This window comes from Aquarana catesbeiana, linkage group LG02 (genome assembly GCF_042186555.1).
Source record: "Aquarana catesbeiana isolate 2022-GZ linkage group LG02, ASM4218655v1, whole genome shotgun sequence".
NCBI classification, from domain to species: domain Eukaryota; kingdom Metazoa; phylum Chordata; class Amphibia; order Anura; family Ranidae; genus Aquarana; species Aquarana catesbeiana.
This window is the reverse complement of record NC_133325.1, coordinates 564,098,547-564,117,777: the sequence shown is the minus strand read 5'-3', so window position 1 is coordinate 564,117,777 and position 19,231 is coordinate 564,098,547. Positions and strand designations below refer to the sequence as shown.

General features: G+C 41.9%; 1 protein-coding gene across 1 annotated transcript in view; it reads left to right on the top strand.

The window, feature by feature from the left end:
* AATF (apoptosis antagonizing transcription factor) overlaps positions 1 to 9,488 on the top strand; it is a 190,960-nt gene extending 181,472 nt beyond the window's left edge. The window contains exon 11 of the mRNA XM_073614142.1: positions 9,068 to 9,488. Within this exon, the coding sequence (XP_073470243.1) occupies positions 9,068 to 9,131 (64 nt within the window). The 3' untranslated portion in view covers positions 9,132 to 9,488. The remainder of the gene's footprint in view (positions 1 to 9,067) is intronic.
* The last annotated feature ends 9,743 nt before the right edge of the window (positions 9,489 to 19,231 follow it).

The window sequence follows — 19,231 nt, the reverse complement described above, 5'->3', positions numbered from 1 at the left end:
TTATATTTTTTTTTAGGAGCCTGTAAAGCATTGCACCCACGATCAGCAGATCTCCTGCAGACTGTCAGTGTAATCTATCTGTCTGTCTACATCGTACGGGCAGGCAGTTTTTTACTAACAGGAAAAATCAGTGAACTACCACAGTGCTCAACAGCACCGTTAGTAGTTCACTGAGAACTACAAGCCAACAGCCACAAAGGATGTCAATACTTGTGATTGATTTATTCACAGAACTGTTAATGAATGATGCAGCCACGCTCGTTTCAAAAAGTGACAGCTGGTATGGGGAACTACTGCTCTCACATAGAGAGCTCGGATTGCCGAGAAGCTGCAGGAGTGGAACATAAAAAAAGGGGGAACATGTAACATGTCCCTGAAGGTGAACTTATCCTTTAGCCCCCGTTCACACCAGTGCGACTTGTAATGCAATTTGGCAGGTCCAAATGGCACAAGTCATATCCTATTGTCGGCAATGAAACTGTACAAATCGGTGCGACAGACTTTGCAGTGCTGCATCATTTTGAAAAAGACGTTCCTGCACTATTTTTGGGCGATTTCAAGTGCAACTTGCATATACATCTGTGTATGAAATGACACAGATATCAGCCAAGTTGCACTGAAATGCAGCTTTGAAATTGTACGATTTCAAGTGAAGTTGCATGATTTCAAAGTCGAATTTGGTGTGAACGGAGGCTTAATCCATCTCCGGGTCTGCCTCATGTGACATGTGACAGAGTGCATCATCTGAGGGAGTAGGCACTGCTCAAGTAGCCTTCACAGAATACACCTGTTACATCACTTTTTAATTGCTTTTTTTTATTTGCACCTAGTCAGGAGGCTAGTATTACAATTCAGGATTGCAGCTTTTCTGCTTCCTTTGTTTGGCTGCCTACTATGAATACAGATCATCTTATTGCTTTCATAGTTCAGCTTTGCCTCTAAGCCAATGTTTCTCAACTCCAGTCCTCAAGGCGCCCTGACAGGTCATGTTTTCAGGATTTCCATTATTTTGCACAGGTGATTTGATCAGTTTCACTGTCTTAATGATTACCACAGCCATTTCATCTGAGGGAAATTCTGAAAACATGACCTGTTGGGGCACCTTGAGGACTGGAGTTGAGAAACACTGCTCTAAGCTGCCGTAACCCCACCCCTATGTTCCTAGTGCTTAATCACATAATTTAGAGTCTGCTTGTCTTACAGTGTGTAACCGCTCAGGCTGATTTCCGCTTTGAATGGGAACATTATGTAGACATACTCTATTTTAGCCATATTATGTAAACTGTGTTTAAAGAGAAAAGGATTGCCACTACTCCCAAGCAGCCCAGGTGAATAAACAATAATATCAGTGGCCTGATGTATTTCACCCACAATCCTTTCCTCTTTACAGTTACTAGCCCTCTGTATTGGCATCAGGACAAGCCTGCACCCCATGTTCTGGCATACAGGGGTATGCTTTCACCTCTGCTTTGAGCGGCGCCAAAGGCAATATAAGGGGTTGCTGTGTTTAAAATGATGTGTAATGTTCACATTTTTCAAATTTTGCAAAACTATGTCCAGTTTATGAGCAAACCTCAGTACCTTGAACCGTTCAGGTAATGCAGGACTGGCAGCAGTTTGAATCTTCTGAAGATTAAGTATTTTTGATGACATATTATTAACGCTTTTTGTTTTACTTCTTATACAGTTAGACCACGCTTACATAGATATTGGTACCCACATTTTGTTAAACACACAGATTTTAACTGTAATGGATCTAGATGTATCAATAATATACTAAGATTTCATGTGACAGTGCTGATAATGTGGATCATTATCCTGGTTAGTAGTGGGTATGTGTTGCCCCTCTTGGTTCAGATTTGGTTGTTTCATTTTGTTTAAGGAATAGCTTAGAAATAGTTGTGACCAGGATTCAGGAATGTGAAAGTGTTTAAAATCTAATTGTGGTATAGAACAATCCTGTGAAAGTAAAGTCCTGCATCGCTTGTAATTTTAACGTGTTTTGTGTGGCTGGGAGGAATAGAAAGCGAAAATACATTGCTACAGAAACCCATATATGTACACTTTATTGTGCTGCAGGTGTAGAATTGTCTCTGGGAAGGACAAATGACTTGGGTAAGGTCACACTGTGCAGCATGTGAGCTTTATTCTTTCAGTTCACAGTCCAGTGCTTTGGCACAATCCCATTATTCCAAAATACATTTTCACTTGCAGGAACAAACATTGGTGACACGCAATATTTAGTGTAAAATTATTGAGATTTGTTTTTTTAAACTTTGTATTTAAAATTTGTATTATTAATGACATTAATGTGACATATAAAGTGTTATTTAATATACACTAATGTGCTTTGTCCTCTGAAAATGTTTAAAAAAAAAAAAGACAAAATTGTGGCTACATACATCTGAACTCCATTTCAGAATTTAGTGCAATTGCACATGCATAGCCAACAATTGCCCTTTCTGATATATGGCAATGTCAGAGCATCAGTGGATGCATTGCAGTTTGTCTGACAATAGACAAAGCTATCAACAGCATAATCCCATGATAATATACCTTCCCCCAGAAGAATATATACCCCCTCCCATCAGTAGCTCCCCTAGTAGTATATTTACCCCAAGTGTAATACCTGATTTCAAACACTGTATACCCTCTGGGTGATATATCAACACTTCTACTTTCTGGAAGTGTACTGTAGATCCCAGCCTCTGACTGGTAGCTACAGTATATCAGCCAGAGAGGGAATGCTGCCTTCAGACTATTAAACATTACCCCTGGCTTCTGCCCATGGCACCTAGGCAACGGTGCTGTCACTATGCTTCCTTCCACGCTGCATTCTTTGGGATCTCATTAGAACAGGGGTGTTGAACTGAGTTTCATCATGGGCTGCCTCAAGCATTATGGTTGTCATCAAAGGGCCAGTTGTATCTTCATATTCTGTAAATGTATTTACTCTTTATCATTTGAAATAATTGCTTTGGCATTTGATTGTTACTGGTTTTAGTAAGAACTTAAGACTTAAGCTGTGAAGGGCAGGTGCAGACAAGCATGGAGCCCACTCACACTCCTGTAGCAGATGATTCTGGTTCAATAAGATTTTATTGCAGAAGTAGTGTTAAACATACAATAATGTCAAAGGCACCTAGATTTCCCACGCAGGGGCTACTGTAGCAGATGATTCAAGTCGTAAAAAAGAGGGTTGCACACCTCCTGGTATCAGCCACAAGAAACCTTATTGCAGACCGCTCAGACAGAGCATGGTCCCGCTATGGTGTTTTGTCTAAACCGTCTCCAATCAAGTTTCTAGTGGATGATACCAGCAGTGTGCGATTCTCCTTTTCAACTGGCATAGAATTTTATTATTCTCATAATAATTATAACCAGATGTCCAGAGCACCATCAGAAGTCAAGAGTCCTCCACCTTCACACCACAGCTGCTAGCAGAGCTAGGAAGCAGGCAAAGTGCAGGGTCTGGAGGAGGATCAGAGGAGAGCTGGAGCCTGCTGAATGCTGAGATGGAAACGAGGGGATGCTGTGACTGCACAGAGAGGTGCAGGCTCTGTAGGAGGAGTTCTGTCTTCCTCTCTGCTGCTGACTACTGAAATGGGGAGGGGCAGAGATAAGACTCTCCGCTGTTGCACGGAGAAGTGCAGGATGTGGCGTATGAGTTCTGTTCTCCTCTCTGCTGCCGACTGCTGAGACAAGGTGGAGGCGCGCAGCTGCAGGACAGGTGCGAGGGCCGCATGAAATGACTGCATCAATTATTCTAGATGCACTTGCACACAGTTTTTGAAGGAACTCGGCAGGTAGGTTATTCCAAACATCTTGGAGGACTAACCACAGATCTTATGTGGATGTAGGCTGCCTCAAATCCTTCAGTCTCTTCATGTAATCCAAGACAGACTTAATGTTGAGATGAGGGCAGTGTGGGGGTCAAACCATCACTTCCAGGACTCCTTGTTCTTTTTTACACTGAAGATAGTTCTTCATTACATTGGCCCAAATGTATTTAGCAGCAAGACCATAACCCCAAACATATAGCCAATCACATGCCTCCCTGATGGTATGGTATGATTGATAAGTATCTGCCTGTATTTGTAAGCATTGAGTGCACCAGATCTCCAAAACCATTTGCAGATATGCAACCCCAAACTTGCAAGAAACCTACACCATGCTTCACTGTTGCCTGCAGACACTCATATTTTACTGCTCTCCAGCCTTTCAGTGAACAAACTGCCTCCTGCTACAGCCAAGTACTTAAAATTTGGACTCATCAGTCCAGAGCACCTGCTGCCATTTTTTTGCACCCCAGTTCCTATGTTTTCCTGCATAGTTGAGTCACTTGGCTTGTCGGAGGTATGGCTTTTTGGATGCAATTCTTCCATGAAGACCACTTCTCACCACACTTCTCCAGACAGTGGTTTCTGCCAGTTCTGATGGCACTGCTGGACCTCTTCCGATGTTGAAGTAAGCATTCTATGTCTTTTATTTGCTGCATTGTTTTCCTTGGTCGACCACTGTTTCTATGGTTCTCAACATTGCCCATTTCTTTGTGCTTCTTCAAAAGAGCTTGAACAGTACATCTTGAAACCCCAGTCTGCTTGAAATCTTTGCGTAGAAGAGAGACAGCTGATGCAGTATAACTATCTTTTGTTTTGTTGCTGTGCTCAGTTTTGCCATGGTGTTATGACCTGTGACATGAAACGGTCTTCCAAAACCTCACCTTAGTAGCAAAGTTTGGATGTTCCTCACCCAGTTTTAAGCCTACAACACAGCTGCTTCTGATTCAGCTAATGACTGTATTTCAACCTACTGTACATATACAATTGATGATAATTAGGAACTGCTTTGTATAATTGGTTAATCATACACCTGACTGTAATATAATGAAAACAAGAGAAGGGCGCCCCAACTAGTGCAATTCCATTAAAACATTTTTTATTAAAAGATAAGATGTACAGAATACTCACAAACGTATGTTGTGTACATGCATGTTAGAACAAAATTGCAGACAAGTCACCTCTAGGACCCCTGGAGGATTCCAATGGTGCAAGGGGACCAGATGGCGTCCGTAACGCCTTGACTTGCACATTTCGAGGGAGAGCCCTCTTCCTCAGAGCTAGTGTATATCTTACCAACAGTGGAGAGTCAAAAAGCCTGGACGTTATCCAATGCAGCCATTTGCGCCTTGATCACTAATCTGTTATGTCATGTCTTTGTATACCCCAAGATATATGCGCAGCACACAAAATTCTACTTGACACTGAATTATTTGTTTAGATCTCCGCTATTTTTGAATACTATATTATGTATGGTTTAATAAATAGCATAATATGTACTTACAACAGTAACTGGAATAGAACGTTAATGTGCCTATAGATAAGGGGTCTTTAACTATATTGGGCAATGTTTGTTTCAACCCTTATCATTGTCAGTTTTCTAGACAGCTTGGTCTGCATGTAAATGTGGAGAAAATATAAATAAAGGTATGTGATATTTAAAAAAGAATTCATAGACTAATTACGGTTCTTACATGTGGAAACCACATTGAGTAATCACAGTAAAACAGTTTTTATGATAGTGGACCTTAATGAGTAGGGAACAATTACTTTTTACCTTTTTCAGTTATTAAAATATAGCCTTACAAAAAAGGTAATTGTATAAACAAATAACAGTTTTTTTAAAGATTTTAGTTGGACATTGTTTCAAAATTTCACATATAGCCAGAAAGCAGGATGAGGACAAATCCTTTCACATTGAACTATATATAAGCAGCATTACTGTTATCAAACCTCCAGAGAACTGCAGGTTATATAATGTCTGTACCTTTGTATCCATAACACAGTTGAATCTTGCTATTACAGTGTGCAGTCCCATACAGTGCATTTTATGTCGCACACAAACAGTTCCCCAAAGGAGCTCTATTGGTTTGAACACAGGCAACTTTCCAGGCTGGCTTGACGTGAGAAAAACGGCATGTTCATCAGCATTGCCTACCTGTGTGTGAAATGATGCTCTGTGAAAACACCAGTTTCAGCAATGCGGCGGCAGCTGCTGACATGTAAACCCTGCTGTGGACAGTAAGTGGTGCTTACTACCTAGAAATTATACTGGCATAGCAGTGCATGGAGAAGGCAAGATCCACATAAGAGGACAAATTCCCTGACCTCTGATTGTACTTCAGTTTTAACTATTCCGTGACAACAGAGTGACGGCAAAGGATAGTGGTGTGTCTAATACTTTTCAGAAATGCTATAGATCTGTCAAAACACCGACTGCTTTAGAAATCTGAAATATTTGCACTTTGACATTCATATACAGTATAGCAATTTTCAGATCCAGCTCCTGGCTGAAATAGTGACAGACAGCATTGTATGTGTTTCTTTTTTAGGCTGTTATTTATTTGCGCGGCTGATTCATTGGATGTTTTCAGTGCCTTTCTTTGTGTCTATGAATATCAGCTCTTATTCATCTTTAAATCCAGTCACATACAGATGTCACAATGTACATCTTTGTGCGTTTTAGAAGTGAACTTTGTGTTTTACCTTTTTTTTTTTTCCTCACACATGCACATTTACTGAAAACGTGTATATGGCCTTTAGGCATCTTACTAATGTATGTCAAGCGAAAACTTTTCTTGTTTGTTTTAACTAGAGTAGGGAAGAGTTAAAACCCTAGTGGTCAGGGTTTTTTTATTATTTTGCTTTTTTCTTGCATCCCTTGTCCTGCTTGGGAGATTTTTCCGGCATTTCCTGCCCTTGAGACACAATGGAAAATGAGAGGAAATCTCTGCAGTGAACAGAATTCCCATAGTCACAAGAACAGTTGCCCTCATTGATGGATTTTCAGCTCTTGCTCCAAGGACAACTAAAATATTTGGATTTCCCCTAACTTTTTGTCTTGATTACAAAGGACACCAGGACAAAAAAGAGAGGGTAAATCGCCCCAGAACAAAGACGGCAATAAAAACCTGATGAAGGGTCTAACCTTTTTGTATTCAATCCAAAACAGAAAAAAGTTGCCTTTACATACACCTTAATACTGACCACTATATTTTGTAATGTTGCATTTATCTCCCAGATTCCACCTGTCAAAACTTAGTTGAAGCAATGCTTTGGGCCAAAGTTATTGATTTGCATACAGTTTTGCTGCTACTTCCCCACTGAAAAACTGTGCCAATTATATTTGTAAAGGTAGTATATCTGCTCAATCTAACTCCCCTCATTAAAGCACTTAAACTAGAGTTCACCCAACAACACTAGAGTTTCAACAACAGGAATGCGGGATGTTGGTAACATTTGCAGCCGCTGAATGTTTTCAATTTTTCCACATCAGTGATTTGCCGATAGGTGATTTGCCTATAAAGCCTAGCCACACTCAAAGTGAAAAAAGGTCTACATCATCAAAACTCATGACTTATTTAAATATGATACAGTGCAATGTTTGCCAAGCACCAGCCTATTGTTCTGAGCCATTTGCTTCCCTTTTTTTTTTTCTTTTCTGTTTTTTTTATGCAGTTTGTATAAAAGCATATGACATGGCCTGGAACTCTTAGCATTCTTGCTTTTGAACACACCTCTTCTTGGCAATTCTCCTATAGCTTACTACTCACCTCAACATTAAGGCAAAAGGAGCACACGCCTCCTCTGTCCCAACAATACATTTTGATGCATGCCATACTGCGGTTCTCAGGCTTGAGTTTTAAAGACTATGTTCACCTTTTCGGGCAGAATTTCGCTTTTCGTAATAAATAGAAGACTTTTATAATGTCTTTTCTGCCTAAGCCATCCCAATATAATTCTGTTTGAGATTTTAAAATGTGCTTTCTACATCCATCACTTCTTGTAGATTATATCCTATATGCACTGCCTTATGAATCATGGAATAGGCGTTTTATTATCACTCTGGACTACACCTTCCTCATTACTATACCACCTCTTGTTTTATTTCCACCCACTTTCCTAATTCTTCCTTTAAAGTGATTGTAAAGGTTCTTTTTTTTTTTTCTTTAAATAACAAACATGTTATACTTACCTGCCCAGTGCAAGGGTTTTCCTCCTTTTCTGGGGTCCCCCGGCCGTGCTCCTGGCTCCTCCTCTTTGGGTGCTCCTGTGAAGAGCCACTTTCCATGAGGGCACCCATGCAGGCGCGCTCCCGAGTCCTGCTGCTGCGTCCATTGACACAGACAGCAGGACTCGGCCGTGCCCCCAGCTCCCATGTCACTGTATTTGATTGACACAAGACAGCTCCTGCTGCTATCCATCTATCGAATGAGGAAACGAGACTGCTGGGCTTGTGCTCGTCGCTGGAACGATCAGGTTCAGGTAAGAAAAAGGGGGGCTCTGGGGGGCAGCTGCAGCACAGAAGGTTTTTCACCTTTAAAGTGGTTGTAAAGCTTCGTGTTTTTTCACCTTAATGCATCCTATGCAGCGGCGCTTTGAGGGCGGTTTTAACCCTTTTTCGGCCACTAGCGGGGGTTAAAAACTACGGTAAAGCGGCACAAAAAAAGTGCCGCTTTACCACCGACGCCTGCCCCAGTGTGAAAGCAGCCTTAGATTGCACACAGGTGGACATCATTTCACTAATTATGTGACTTCTGAGGTAATCAGTTGCACCAGAGTTTTTAATGGGCTTCATAACAAAGGGGGTGAATACATATGCACATGCCAATTATCAGTTTATTTCTGAAAAAGTTTTATGTATATATTTTTCTAATTTTACTTCACCGACTTAGACTATTGTGTTCTGATCCATCACATATAATTCAGATTAAAAAAAACATTTGTAATGTAACAAAATAGGTAAAAGGGAGTGAATACTTTTGCAAGGCACTGTAGAAAAAAAAGGTGAAAATATGATTACTGTACACAGTACCACAGTAAATACACCTCCTCCATGTCTTCTGTTAAACACTTCCAGGAATGGAGCTTGAGAATGCACAGGGTAACTTTTGTGGTTTATGTGCACTTTGTATCAAAGTCTCACAGAAAATTTAACAAAGTGACAATCTTTTGTGAGACAATTATACCTCACATTACTAAAAGCAGTTTTTCTTATATTTCCACAGAACTGAGCTCTATCAGTCCTTATTTGGAAGAATGAAACATCTAGAAGATGAAAAGACTTTGTAATTACAGTTGGAGTCATCGTGCCATCTTTCTTTTTTGGGGACCCTGCACAGAGTCTTGGCGGAATCAGCCTATGCAGTGTTATATTCTGCAAATTAAAATACTTGGAAAGAATAAAATGCTTTTTTTTTATAAGGAACCCATTTCATCCTTGGGTAATTTTTGTGAAAAATGGTGGTTCTTGTTTTTAATATCTTAATTTCATATAAAAGAGCATTTTATGATGTCATTTTTGTACTAACAGGAGTAAACATGGAGCTTGACAACTTTACATGCATAAATGATAATTTTACTATTGAATCTGCAACAATTTTTAAAGTGTATCTTAGGTCAAAATGTAAAATCCTATATTCATTTACACATTGAATTTTAATTATTTCTATCCTACCCCTATTGATTTTAACAAGCTTGAAGTATGAAAACTTACTTTTGGATGAATCCCACACATTTACTTCCTTGAATACAGTGACACATTCATTATGCCCAGTAAAAATTCATTGCTCATGTCTATCAGGAACCATAAACCAGATGGAGACCGAAAGAGCAGTTAAAATCACGCCTTTAATTAAATTACAAAAATAAAACACTTCAGCACTGTAGTCAAAAAACAGAAGGCAGGGTTTGGATACCAGAGCTGGTAATCAGATGAGCCGGGGTCAGGAAACCAGAAGTCGGCGTAGTCAGGAGCAAAAATCAGGAAGATTAACTGGAAGAGAAGTCAACGGGCCAAGTCATACAGAGGCGCACAAGAAGGGACACACTTAGAGATCATAGACCATGCAAGGGCAAGGAGGAAATGAGCTAAGCTCCTTAAATAGCAAAAAGGGGCGGACTGTAGGCTGGACTAATGAGGCAATGGAACTACAGAGGTGCTGAGAGTTGTTTCAAGAGGCAGCAAGGTACCATGGGACACATAGTATTTAATCACTTGCAGACCGGCTCATGCGGATATACGTCAGCAGAATGGCACGGCTGGGCAAAGTAACGTACCTGTTCGTTACTTTGAATTTCCCGTCGCGCGCCTGCCACGAACTCCGTGCCCGCAGGACCCGTGGAGTCGATGTCCGCTGGGTGCCCCCAATTGTGTCACGGAGCTGAAGAATGGGGAGATGCTGTGTTTACACTGCATCTGCCCGTTCTGCCGAGTGACAGGACACTGATCGCTATTCCCAATCAGAGGAAGCAGATGATCAGTGTCGTTTCACTGCTAGCCCATCCCCCAGAGAGTTAGAATCACTCCCTAGGACACATTTAACCCCTTCCCTCCCACCTAGTGGTTTAACCCCTTCACTGCCAGTGACATTTTTACAGTAATCAATGCAATTTTATAGCATTGATCGCTGTATTAATGCCAATGGTCCCAAAAATGTGTCAAAACTGTCCGATGTGTCCGCCATAATGTCGTAGTCATGATAAAAATCGCTGGTCGCCACCATTTTTTAAAAAAAAATTATTAATAAAAATGCCATAAAACTATCCCCTATTTTGTAGACACTATAACTTTTGTGCAAACCAATCAATAAACGCTTATTGCGATTTTTTTTTTTTAAGCAAAAATATGTAGAATACGTTTCGGCCTAAACTGGGGGAAAAAAAGTTTTTTTATATATTGTTTGGGGATATTTATTATAGCAAAAAGTAAAAAATATAGCGCAAAAAATAAAAACCGCAGAGGTGATCAAATACCACCAAAAGAAAGCTCTATTTGTGGGAAAAAAAGGACGTCAATTTTGTTTGGGAGCAAAGTCGCACGACCGCGCAATTGTCAGTTACAGCGACGCAGTGCCCGAATCGCAAAAAAGTGGCCTGGTCATTTGGCAGCCAAATGGTCCGGGACTGAAGTGGTTAATAATCCAAAGTAGTGATCAGGGAAGAAGCCACAAAGCATGCAAAATGAGAAATTAACTCATTTTATAACCTCAGCATTGTAATAGCAATAAAAATGACAAAGTATATGCTGTGACTTTTGAATTTCTATAACCTAGCACTGGTGCACGTTTAAGACCTGCTCAGGGATTTGTACAAAGGGGGAAAAAATTATTTGATCCCCTACAGATTTTGTAAATTTGCCTACTTAAAAAAATTATAGACCCTTCATTTCTTTGTATCATAGGTGTATTTTAAATGATAAAGACAGACTATCAACCAAAAATCCACAAAAAACACATGATACAAATGTTATAAATTGAGTTGTAGAACAAGTATTTGATCCCCAAGCAAAACATGACTTTGTACTTGGTAGAGAAACCCTTGTTGGCAAGCACAGAGTCGGCCCCAGTGTCGCATTTGGGCCTGACATCAAATCTTGTCAAAACATCATTTCCGGTCCTGCTGTTCCGAAATCAGTACTGCTTCAGCCACAGGGTCTGCTCTACGGAAAAAGAAATGGTGGCTATTGAAGGGGTAACATGCCTGTTTCTAATCCTAAATTTTTTGACGTTCTTGTAACAAGAAGCTGAATGGTGGCCCAAGTGGCAGTGTCTCCTTAGAAACAGGTTAACATCAAGGCCTCCCCTGCATTGATTATAGATGACATAAGGCATAAAATCATCTTAGTTCAAAGAAGAAGACTATAGCCAGGAGTGGAGGGAAAATGGATCAAACAAAGGTCTCTTCCCAGTAGAAAATTTTGAGGAGCTGATGCATCCTGTTAATGCAACTGAACGGTTTCCCGATTTCCCATCCGTGTTATCAGTGCAAGATAGGATGTGCAGTGGGTTACAAAAGCAGCAGGGCCTTTCCATCAATCATTCAAGAATTGAACCCCTAAAGAATGGTAAGAACCAGAAAAAATGTATACGTTCATGAAAAAGGAGGTTTCTTTTTTTAATTAGGTTCCAGAGGGAGTGGAAAAATGAGGACATTTTTTTATTTTAAATGTTCGAGTCTTGATGCAGCACTGGCACAGGTTTCTAAAAATTCTGATTTGTCCTTTGAGGATTCCTGTACCAATAAATATCAAAGGGACCAGGTCTTCTGAGAGCATGGGAATGCTAGATTCACAAACCTACTGAACTTGGCTATTAAATCCATTTAATTAAAGACAAGGTGTCAGGGCTTGGACTTAAACCTGGGGCCTCTGCTGTGTCTGGCGATGACTCTTCTTGCTGAGATGCTGGACAGTGCTCGGTCTGATCCATTGGAGCACTCCGCCTTGTGCCCTGACTTCTGCTGAACCTTTAACTCATTGCTCCTCCTATGAACTTCTTGATTTAAGCCATATCTCTGCACTTCCTGTTTGTCAGATTATTGTGCTCTCTTCAGCCAGTATCTCACTCTCGACCTCCCTGCTGCCATCCATATTGTGCTACCATTCGTTAGCGATCCTTGGCTTGTTCCTTGACTGCGCTTCTACCTGATCCCAACCTGCAACTACTCATTACTGACCTTTAGCTTGTTTTACTGACTATGCTTCTGTTTGATCCTTACCTGCTTTTCTGCTTCTGGACTCCCCCCCAGCTTGCTCACCTCCTAGTGGGGCAATCCTGAGGACCGTGACCCGGTACTAACATGCATCAAAATCCATCTCCACCATCAGGAGTTCTGGTGAACACTGGTTAGTATTTAAACTCTGCACCTCAGGTGAGCCCGCATCATCCACTGAGGTGACTGCCTGTGTACCTATCCTGCTGGTCAGTGGTAGGCCCACTACTATGGCAACTGGTCTTGGAGCAGATAATCCCATTCCTTGTGTCACTATCAGGGGTCAGGCTCAAAGTCTACTGCCTTTTGAGGGTTTGCTGCAAAAGGATCCTCATATTTCCAGTCCAAGCAGGACACTAAAAGCTTGGAACCCAAGAAAAAAATGGCCCTTTAACAAGGCAAAAACCTAAATGAGGTTTCATTCTATTGCTAATGCTAGTATTTGTGTGTAGATGGGTGGGATTTCTCATTTTTTTCGCTAATGGGAGTTTATTGCGGCAAGCCCTTTTTTGTGGTAAAGCTACTGATGGATGGGAATCATCTAGAATTTCGACCCTTATATCCAAAAACTTTTTCTCAGCAGGCTAGCAGGAGGAAATTTCACATGTCCCTGCAGAACCTATTTTTTAAGGGGTTTGATTCCCATGTCTTCCTCTGGGCAGCACAGTGGCAAAGTGGTTGGCAGCACTAGAGTCGTCGGTTCAAATCCCAACCACAGCAGTACCGGAACGGAGTTTGCATGTTCCCCCTGTGCCTGCCACACTCCAAAGACATGCTGGTAGATTAATTGGCTCCTGTCTAAATTGGCCCTAGTATGTGTATGTAAGAATGTGGACTAGGGACCTTAGACTGTAAGCTCCTTGAGGGCAGGGACTGATGTGAATGTACAATATAGGTGTAAAGCGCTGCATAAATTGACAGCGCTATATAAGTACCTGGAATAAATAAAATGGTTAGCCCACAGGGAAATGATTATCAATGTAATACTGTATACAAAACACATTTTTTGTATACAGGAAATTCAGGTTGTTCATGGTCTCCTGGGCTTAAAGGCACACATACAGTATCTGCACATTCCCATACGTCCAGCGCACCAAAAATACCTTCGCCTTAAGATCTGGACAGTAAGAGGGATACAATACAGTGCCAAGGATTACCGTTCAGTCTCTCCATGAAACCCAGGATCTTCATGAAGATGGTGGATGCCATGGCTCATCTGCATCTTCAGAGAATTGTCTTGATCCCGTACCTGGACGACATTTTTCTCTTTGCACTGTCGTGGGAAGGAGTTTTGACAGACCTACGCCAAGTGGTACCCATGCTAACAATGTTGGGATGACTAATTACCTTGGAGAAATCCTTGCTGGAGCAAACCCAGACCAGGATTTTTCTGGGCTATTAGACTAGCTCAGAAAATATTATTTTTATCTTTGGAAAAGATCAACAAAATCCAGAGGTTGGTCCACCTGATGTTGACCTTAGTTATCTCCCTCAGTCATTGAACCTAAGTTGTTAGGATTTATGAATGCTAGAGTCACCCTTCAAAGGTTTTCTAATCACATTGAATTGGTTGAATAGTTACGCTAGCATCAGTAGGACATTATTTAAAGTAGTATTCTGGGATATTCCTGCTAGTTTTAAAACTGTTCCCTCCTAACACCTATACTAACTTGCCTGTGGAATTAAGATGTGTATACTTACCTATTTTTTGGTCATGTAATTAGCTCCCCTGTGTCAGCTAGTGGCAGCTTCTGATGAGTGGAGGGAGCATGGACAACAGATGAGCCATAGTAAGCCTATGCGTGATGTCACCGCCCAGGCATTACCAGTCGTTGTCAAGCACTTTCTCCTCTCCCCTCCCCTCCCCTGCAGCTGACACAGGAGATCATGTGACCAGGGCAGCCTAAAAAAAAAGATTGATATTAGGGCCCCCAACCAACTGCTATTTTAGACAACAAAGGCTTCTTTCCCTAAATGTATACAAAGTTAGATCAGCCCTTTTCAACCAGAATGCCTTCTGGGTTCTTCAGGGGTGCCTTGGCAAAATGCCTAAAAATTGTCACCAAAGTTGATAAAAACAGTTTTTTCGTTACACAAAGCCACAGGTTTTTTTCTTGTGCAGTGTTACAGCTTCAAGCACTGTCCAGGCTGGTGTTTGGCATACTAACATCCTCCTTATCAACCAATGACATCATCAGATGTTGGCCACCTACACAGCATGTTGTTTGCCCCCCACCCCTGCCCCTTTCCATCAGCACTGAGGTCACATTAGCTGAGTAAGGGAGAAGAGAAACGCTGGACCACTATTCAGTATCAATATGCGAAGGAGTATTTGCTTTTTAAGAATATATCACCTCTAATGTTGGGTGTGCTACATGATGGATGGATGGATGTCACGGTTTCGTTTTTACAATTTAGAATGTTGAGATTGTCTATAATTTTAAACATAATTTTAAACATGGGGTTAGATATATTTTGGAATTCTACTTTATAGCTTACCAGTCATTAGATGTGATGGCTGCATCAGTTCTCCCCAATTGTATTTCAGTACAGCACTTGGAGAGAGCGTAGCTCCACCCATTTTCTCAGGAAAAAACTGCAGCTAAGATCTTTTAAAAGCGGAATGCTTCCACCATGGGCTCCAGTTTTTCCTCTACCATGGTGGGAGCACTGCATGGGAACCGTGGTGTGGTGCAAAGCTCTTTTTCAGGGGGATTTTGGGCTTACTTTCTTGTGAACCATCCCTGCAACCCCCCTACCCCAAACAGGTCAGGGGGGGGGGGGCATGCTCCAGAGTGCCCTTCTGTTTCCAGGCTTGTCGAGGTATGCTTTGATTTCTCCACTTGTCTTGTCCCAGAACCCAGTGACCTCACATCTGAAGAACCGGAGCTTCCAGCTGGGTGTCAGGTGGCTTCTAGTTCCATATGGTGGAGCGCAATCAGGAAGGCCTGGCCGCTAGGCTGCTGTAGACACCAGCCAAGGGTACAGGCATGCCCTCTGTTCTGTAGCTGTGGCCCAAAGAGGAGAGGGGCTTGTAGCCATATCTCAGGTGACCCCAAGGAGGCTCATGCTTTATGGAGGGTATGGGGCATATTTGAGGGTTTTTAATCTGCTTAAAATCAAAATCGTCTTTGTCTATCCAAAAGTGTCCTTCCTGTAGTTGTACCCTTAGGGATTTTTGGGGCAAGCCCCTGTGGAAAACATGCATTGCTACCTTGGGAGTAGGAGTCTTTCTTCAAATGTAGTGAATTTATTGTTTCAGTAAAACAGGAGTTGGAAAATACTTTTCAGCCTTCCCTCTCTACAATGGCTGATTTTCCAATGCTACAGGCCTCCAGTCAGCATGTAGTTGGCCCCAATCTTCTGCCGTCCTCAGCTGTTAGAGGCCAGTTACCCAGAAGAGAAAAGTTTAATGTCTCAGTCTCACAAAGGTTCTGAGGAGAAGGAGGAACAGGATTAAAGATCCTCTAGGTACAGTTTATCTCTGAAGGGTTTAGACAACTTACTGAAAGCAATCTACACTACCTAAGGTGCAATTATCCTTGCAGGTATTTACCAGTCATTTAATGAGATGAAAGGTCGGTTTTCCCGGTACATAAAGTGCTTACTGAGGCAGTCAAGAGGGACTGGAAAGACCCAGAAAGAGGTCTGTTCTTTTCTAAGGCTCCATTTCCACTTGTGCAACTTGAACAGATCTATTCTGTACAAAAAAAAAATTATATGGACGCAGTCTTTTTGGTGAAAGGTATACTCACCCTGGGTTGCTTTATGGCATCAATTTATCTCAGAGATGCATACCTTCACATTCCATTTGTCAGAATTCCAAGAAGCATCTTCGATTTGCGGTGAAGATGGAGAGCAGGATTTTTCATTTGCAATTCAGAGCCCTCCCTTTCAGGTTGTCTTCCAAGGATTTTCAAAAAAAAAAAAAGGATTTTCACCAAGGGTGATGGGTGGTAGCTCTGGGGCCTCTGATTATGAAAAGAATGTCAATTCTACCATATCTATAGGACCTTCTTCTATTTTCTGGTTCCAGATATCAGATAGTGGCAAACTTAAAACCAACTCAAACTCGTCTGGGATGGCGGCTGAACATGCAAAAATCAGATCTTGTGCCTGCCCAAGTGGTTAATTTCCTGGGTTACACAGGAAAAAGTTTCTGTCAGTGTTAGGTCTGCTCACAGCCTCTATTTCAGAGGTGCAGTGGGCTTGTCTGCCCTCTCATCCACTTCAACAGTTGATTCTGCAGAGATGGGATTATTGTGAACAGTCACCGGAAAACACCATCAAAATCTCCTATCATATAAATAGAGCTCTCTGTTGGTGGAGGGATCAAGCTAATCCAATTGGAAAGAACTGAAATCCATAGCTCTGGCTCTCAGCGCTTTTCAGCAGTCTCTTCAGGGTCACCATGTCCAGATCCTTTCAGTCAATGCCTCAGCAGTGGCATTCATTTCAAAACAAGAGAGCACCAGAAGCCAAATCCTCTTGTCCTTGGCAGGGCAAATTCTAAGCTAGCCAGAATGGAATCTCTACTGTATGTGCCATTTTTGGGGCTCAGGAAAGGTCTTAAAGTCACCAAGCATACTTTAGGCAGATGGTTAAGGTTGGCCACCAAGGAAGCCTACCCAGCACATTCAACCAGGCGATGCACCAGTCCTCTTAAGCAGAGGGCTGGTGCATCTCCAGATCAGATATGCAAAGCAGCCACATGGTCAAGTTTTTCAAAGTTCAGAGCAGTCATTTGGCAGGAAGATCCTACAGGTGGTTGTCCCACACTAGGGGTAAGTTCTTGTTTATCTTCTCTAGGTGCTGTCCTGAAAGACAATTTTGGAAAATCTTATGCCGCGTACACACGGTCGGACTTTTCGTCTACAAAAGTCCAACGGACGCTGACGGACTAAAGCTGGCTGGTAATCCGATCGTGTGTGGGCTTCTCCGGACTTTCAACGGACTTTTTTAGCCTCAAATCCGACGGACTTTAGATTTGAAGCATGCTTCAAATCTTTACGTCGTAAGTACGACGGACCCCGAAGTCCGCTCGTCTGTATGCTAGTCCGACGGACAAAAAAACGACGCATGCTCATAAGCAAAAACTAAACGGAAGCACTCGGTCTAGTAAAACTAGTGTTCGTATTGTAGGTAGCACATTCATCACGCTGCAAAATCTGTGATCGTTGAATGCAGCGCATTTTATTTCTTCTTTACGAAGGCTCTATAAAGAACGAAGGTGTTTTGCTGTTCATAATCAGAGTTCTCCCAAACTGATTTCTGGATTCTTTTTCTCTTTGATCTCATGAATGATATAGTATGCATTTTAAAAACAATGTTTCCATACTAATAATAGTTTTTCCCCTTTTTTTTTTTTAGGTTTGTAAAGTTACCACAAAGAACCCATTATTCTGTTTTTTTTTTTTTATAGTGATTATTTTTTAGTTTTTAGATAAAGTTAACCCAAAGCACCGTTTTTGGTTACGTAAATTTTTGGATTTTCAAGACTTACCACTTGAACATTATTAACATTAGTAATGTATTTTTGGTGTGTTTTTTTTCAAACTCAATGAGATTGTTGTCCCTTGTTAATTTAACATTGTGTGTAAAATCAATGATTTCAAAGAAAAAACATAAAAAGTCTTTTGCTAAACTCAAAAAATGATCCATTTATTCATGGTCAAAATAAAATAAAGAGGAAGTCAACGCTGGAAAAAGTCGGTGTACCAGAAAATTGGGATCTTGCGGAGTCCATATAAGAGGGAGCACAATCTGGTCCAAGAATCCCAGAGATCAACAGCACCAGCAGATGATCTAGATGTCCCCAGACTGTGGTCCTACAACAGCCTGCGTCTTCTGTCAGACCAGACTGAACCCAGGTCATCATTTTCTTCTCTTCCCTGCAGCCTTTCCTCCACGCTGCCCTGCAGCCTTCCCTGTAGCCTTCTTTTGAGGCTGTGGCTCTGGTGTTTCAGTTGTGGCAGGAGGAGGAGGAGGAGGAGGGGGGGCTGCCTCATGTAGTTGGGTGTTTTGTGTTAGCGTGCCCTGCAGCCCCTTATGGATTGTTTCCCCAAATAGGCGCTCACAAATGAGGCGCTGCTCCCTATTCATCTGAAGAAGCCTGCTGGCTAAGTAGCAGCCATAGGATTCTTCCGCTTCGGGGGGGCTCCTTAAAAAACGGGTGGCCTCTTGCATGAGGCGCAGGGATGCGTCCTGTGTGACCATCCCCTTCCTGGCCCTTTTTTTGGGAAGGTGGAGGGGAGGCACTTGGGATTCGGTCAGGCTCCTACTGGGCCCAGCCACCTCACTTGGCCCAGCCACCTCACTTGGCCCAGCCACCTCACTGGGAGCAGCCACCTCACTGGGAGCAGCCACCTCCTGCCTGACACTGGGCCCAGCCTCCTCCAGGATGATGGTGAATCCGGCCTCCTCCAGGCTGTCCATGGGCCTGGTCTCCTCCTGCCTGCCACTTTCCCCACATTCCTCCTGGATGGACTCATCCTGTGTATAAAAAAAGGACAATAGTTTGAGTATATTTTTTTGGGTTCATCAATGACACACAGTTTGCTTCTCATGAATAGCAAATTCAATGTGAATACTTCTCTTTAATAAAAGAGTCTAATCAGACACCCTAATTATTTCAAGCAGGTGCCAAACATATTTAGCCACTACTGTCAATTGATATGTAT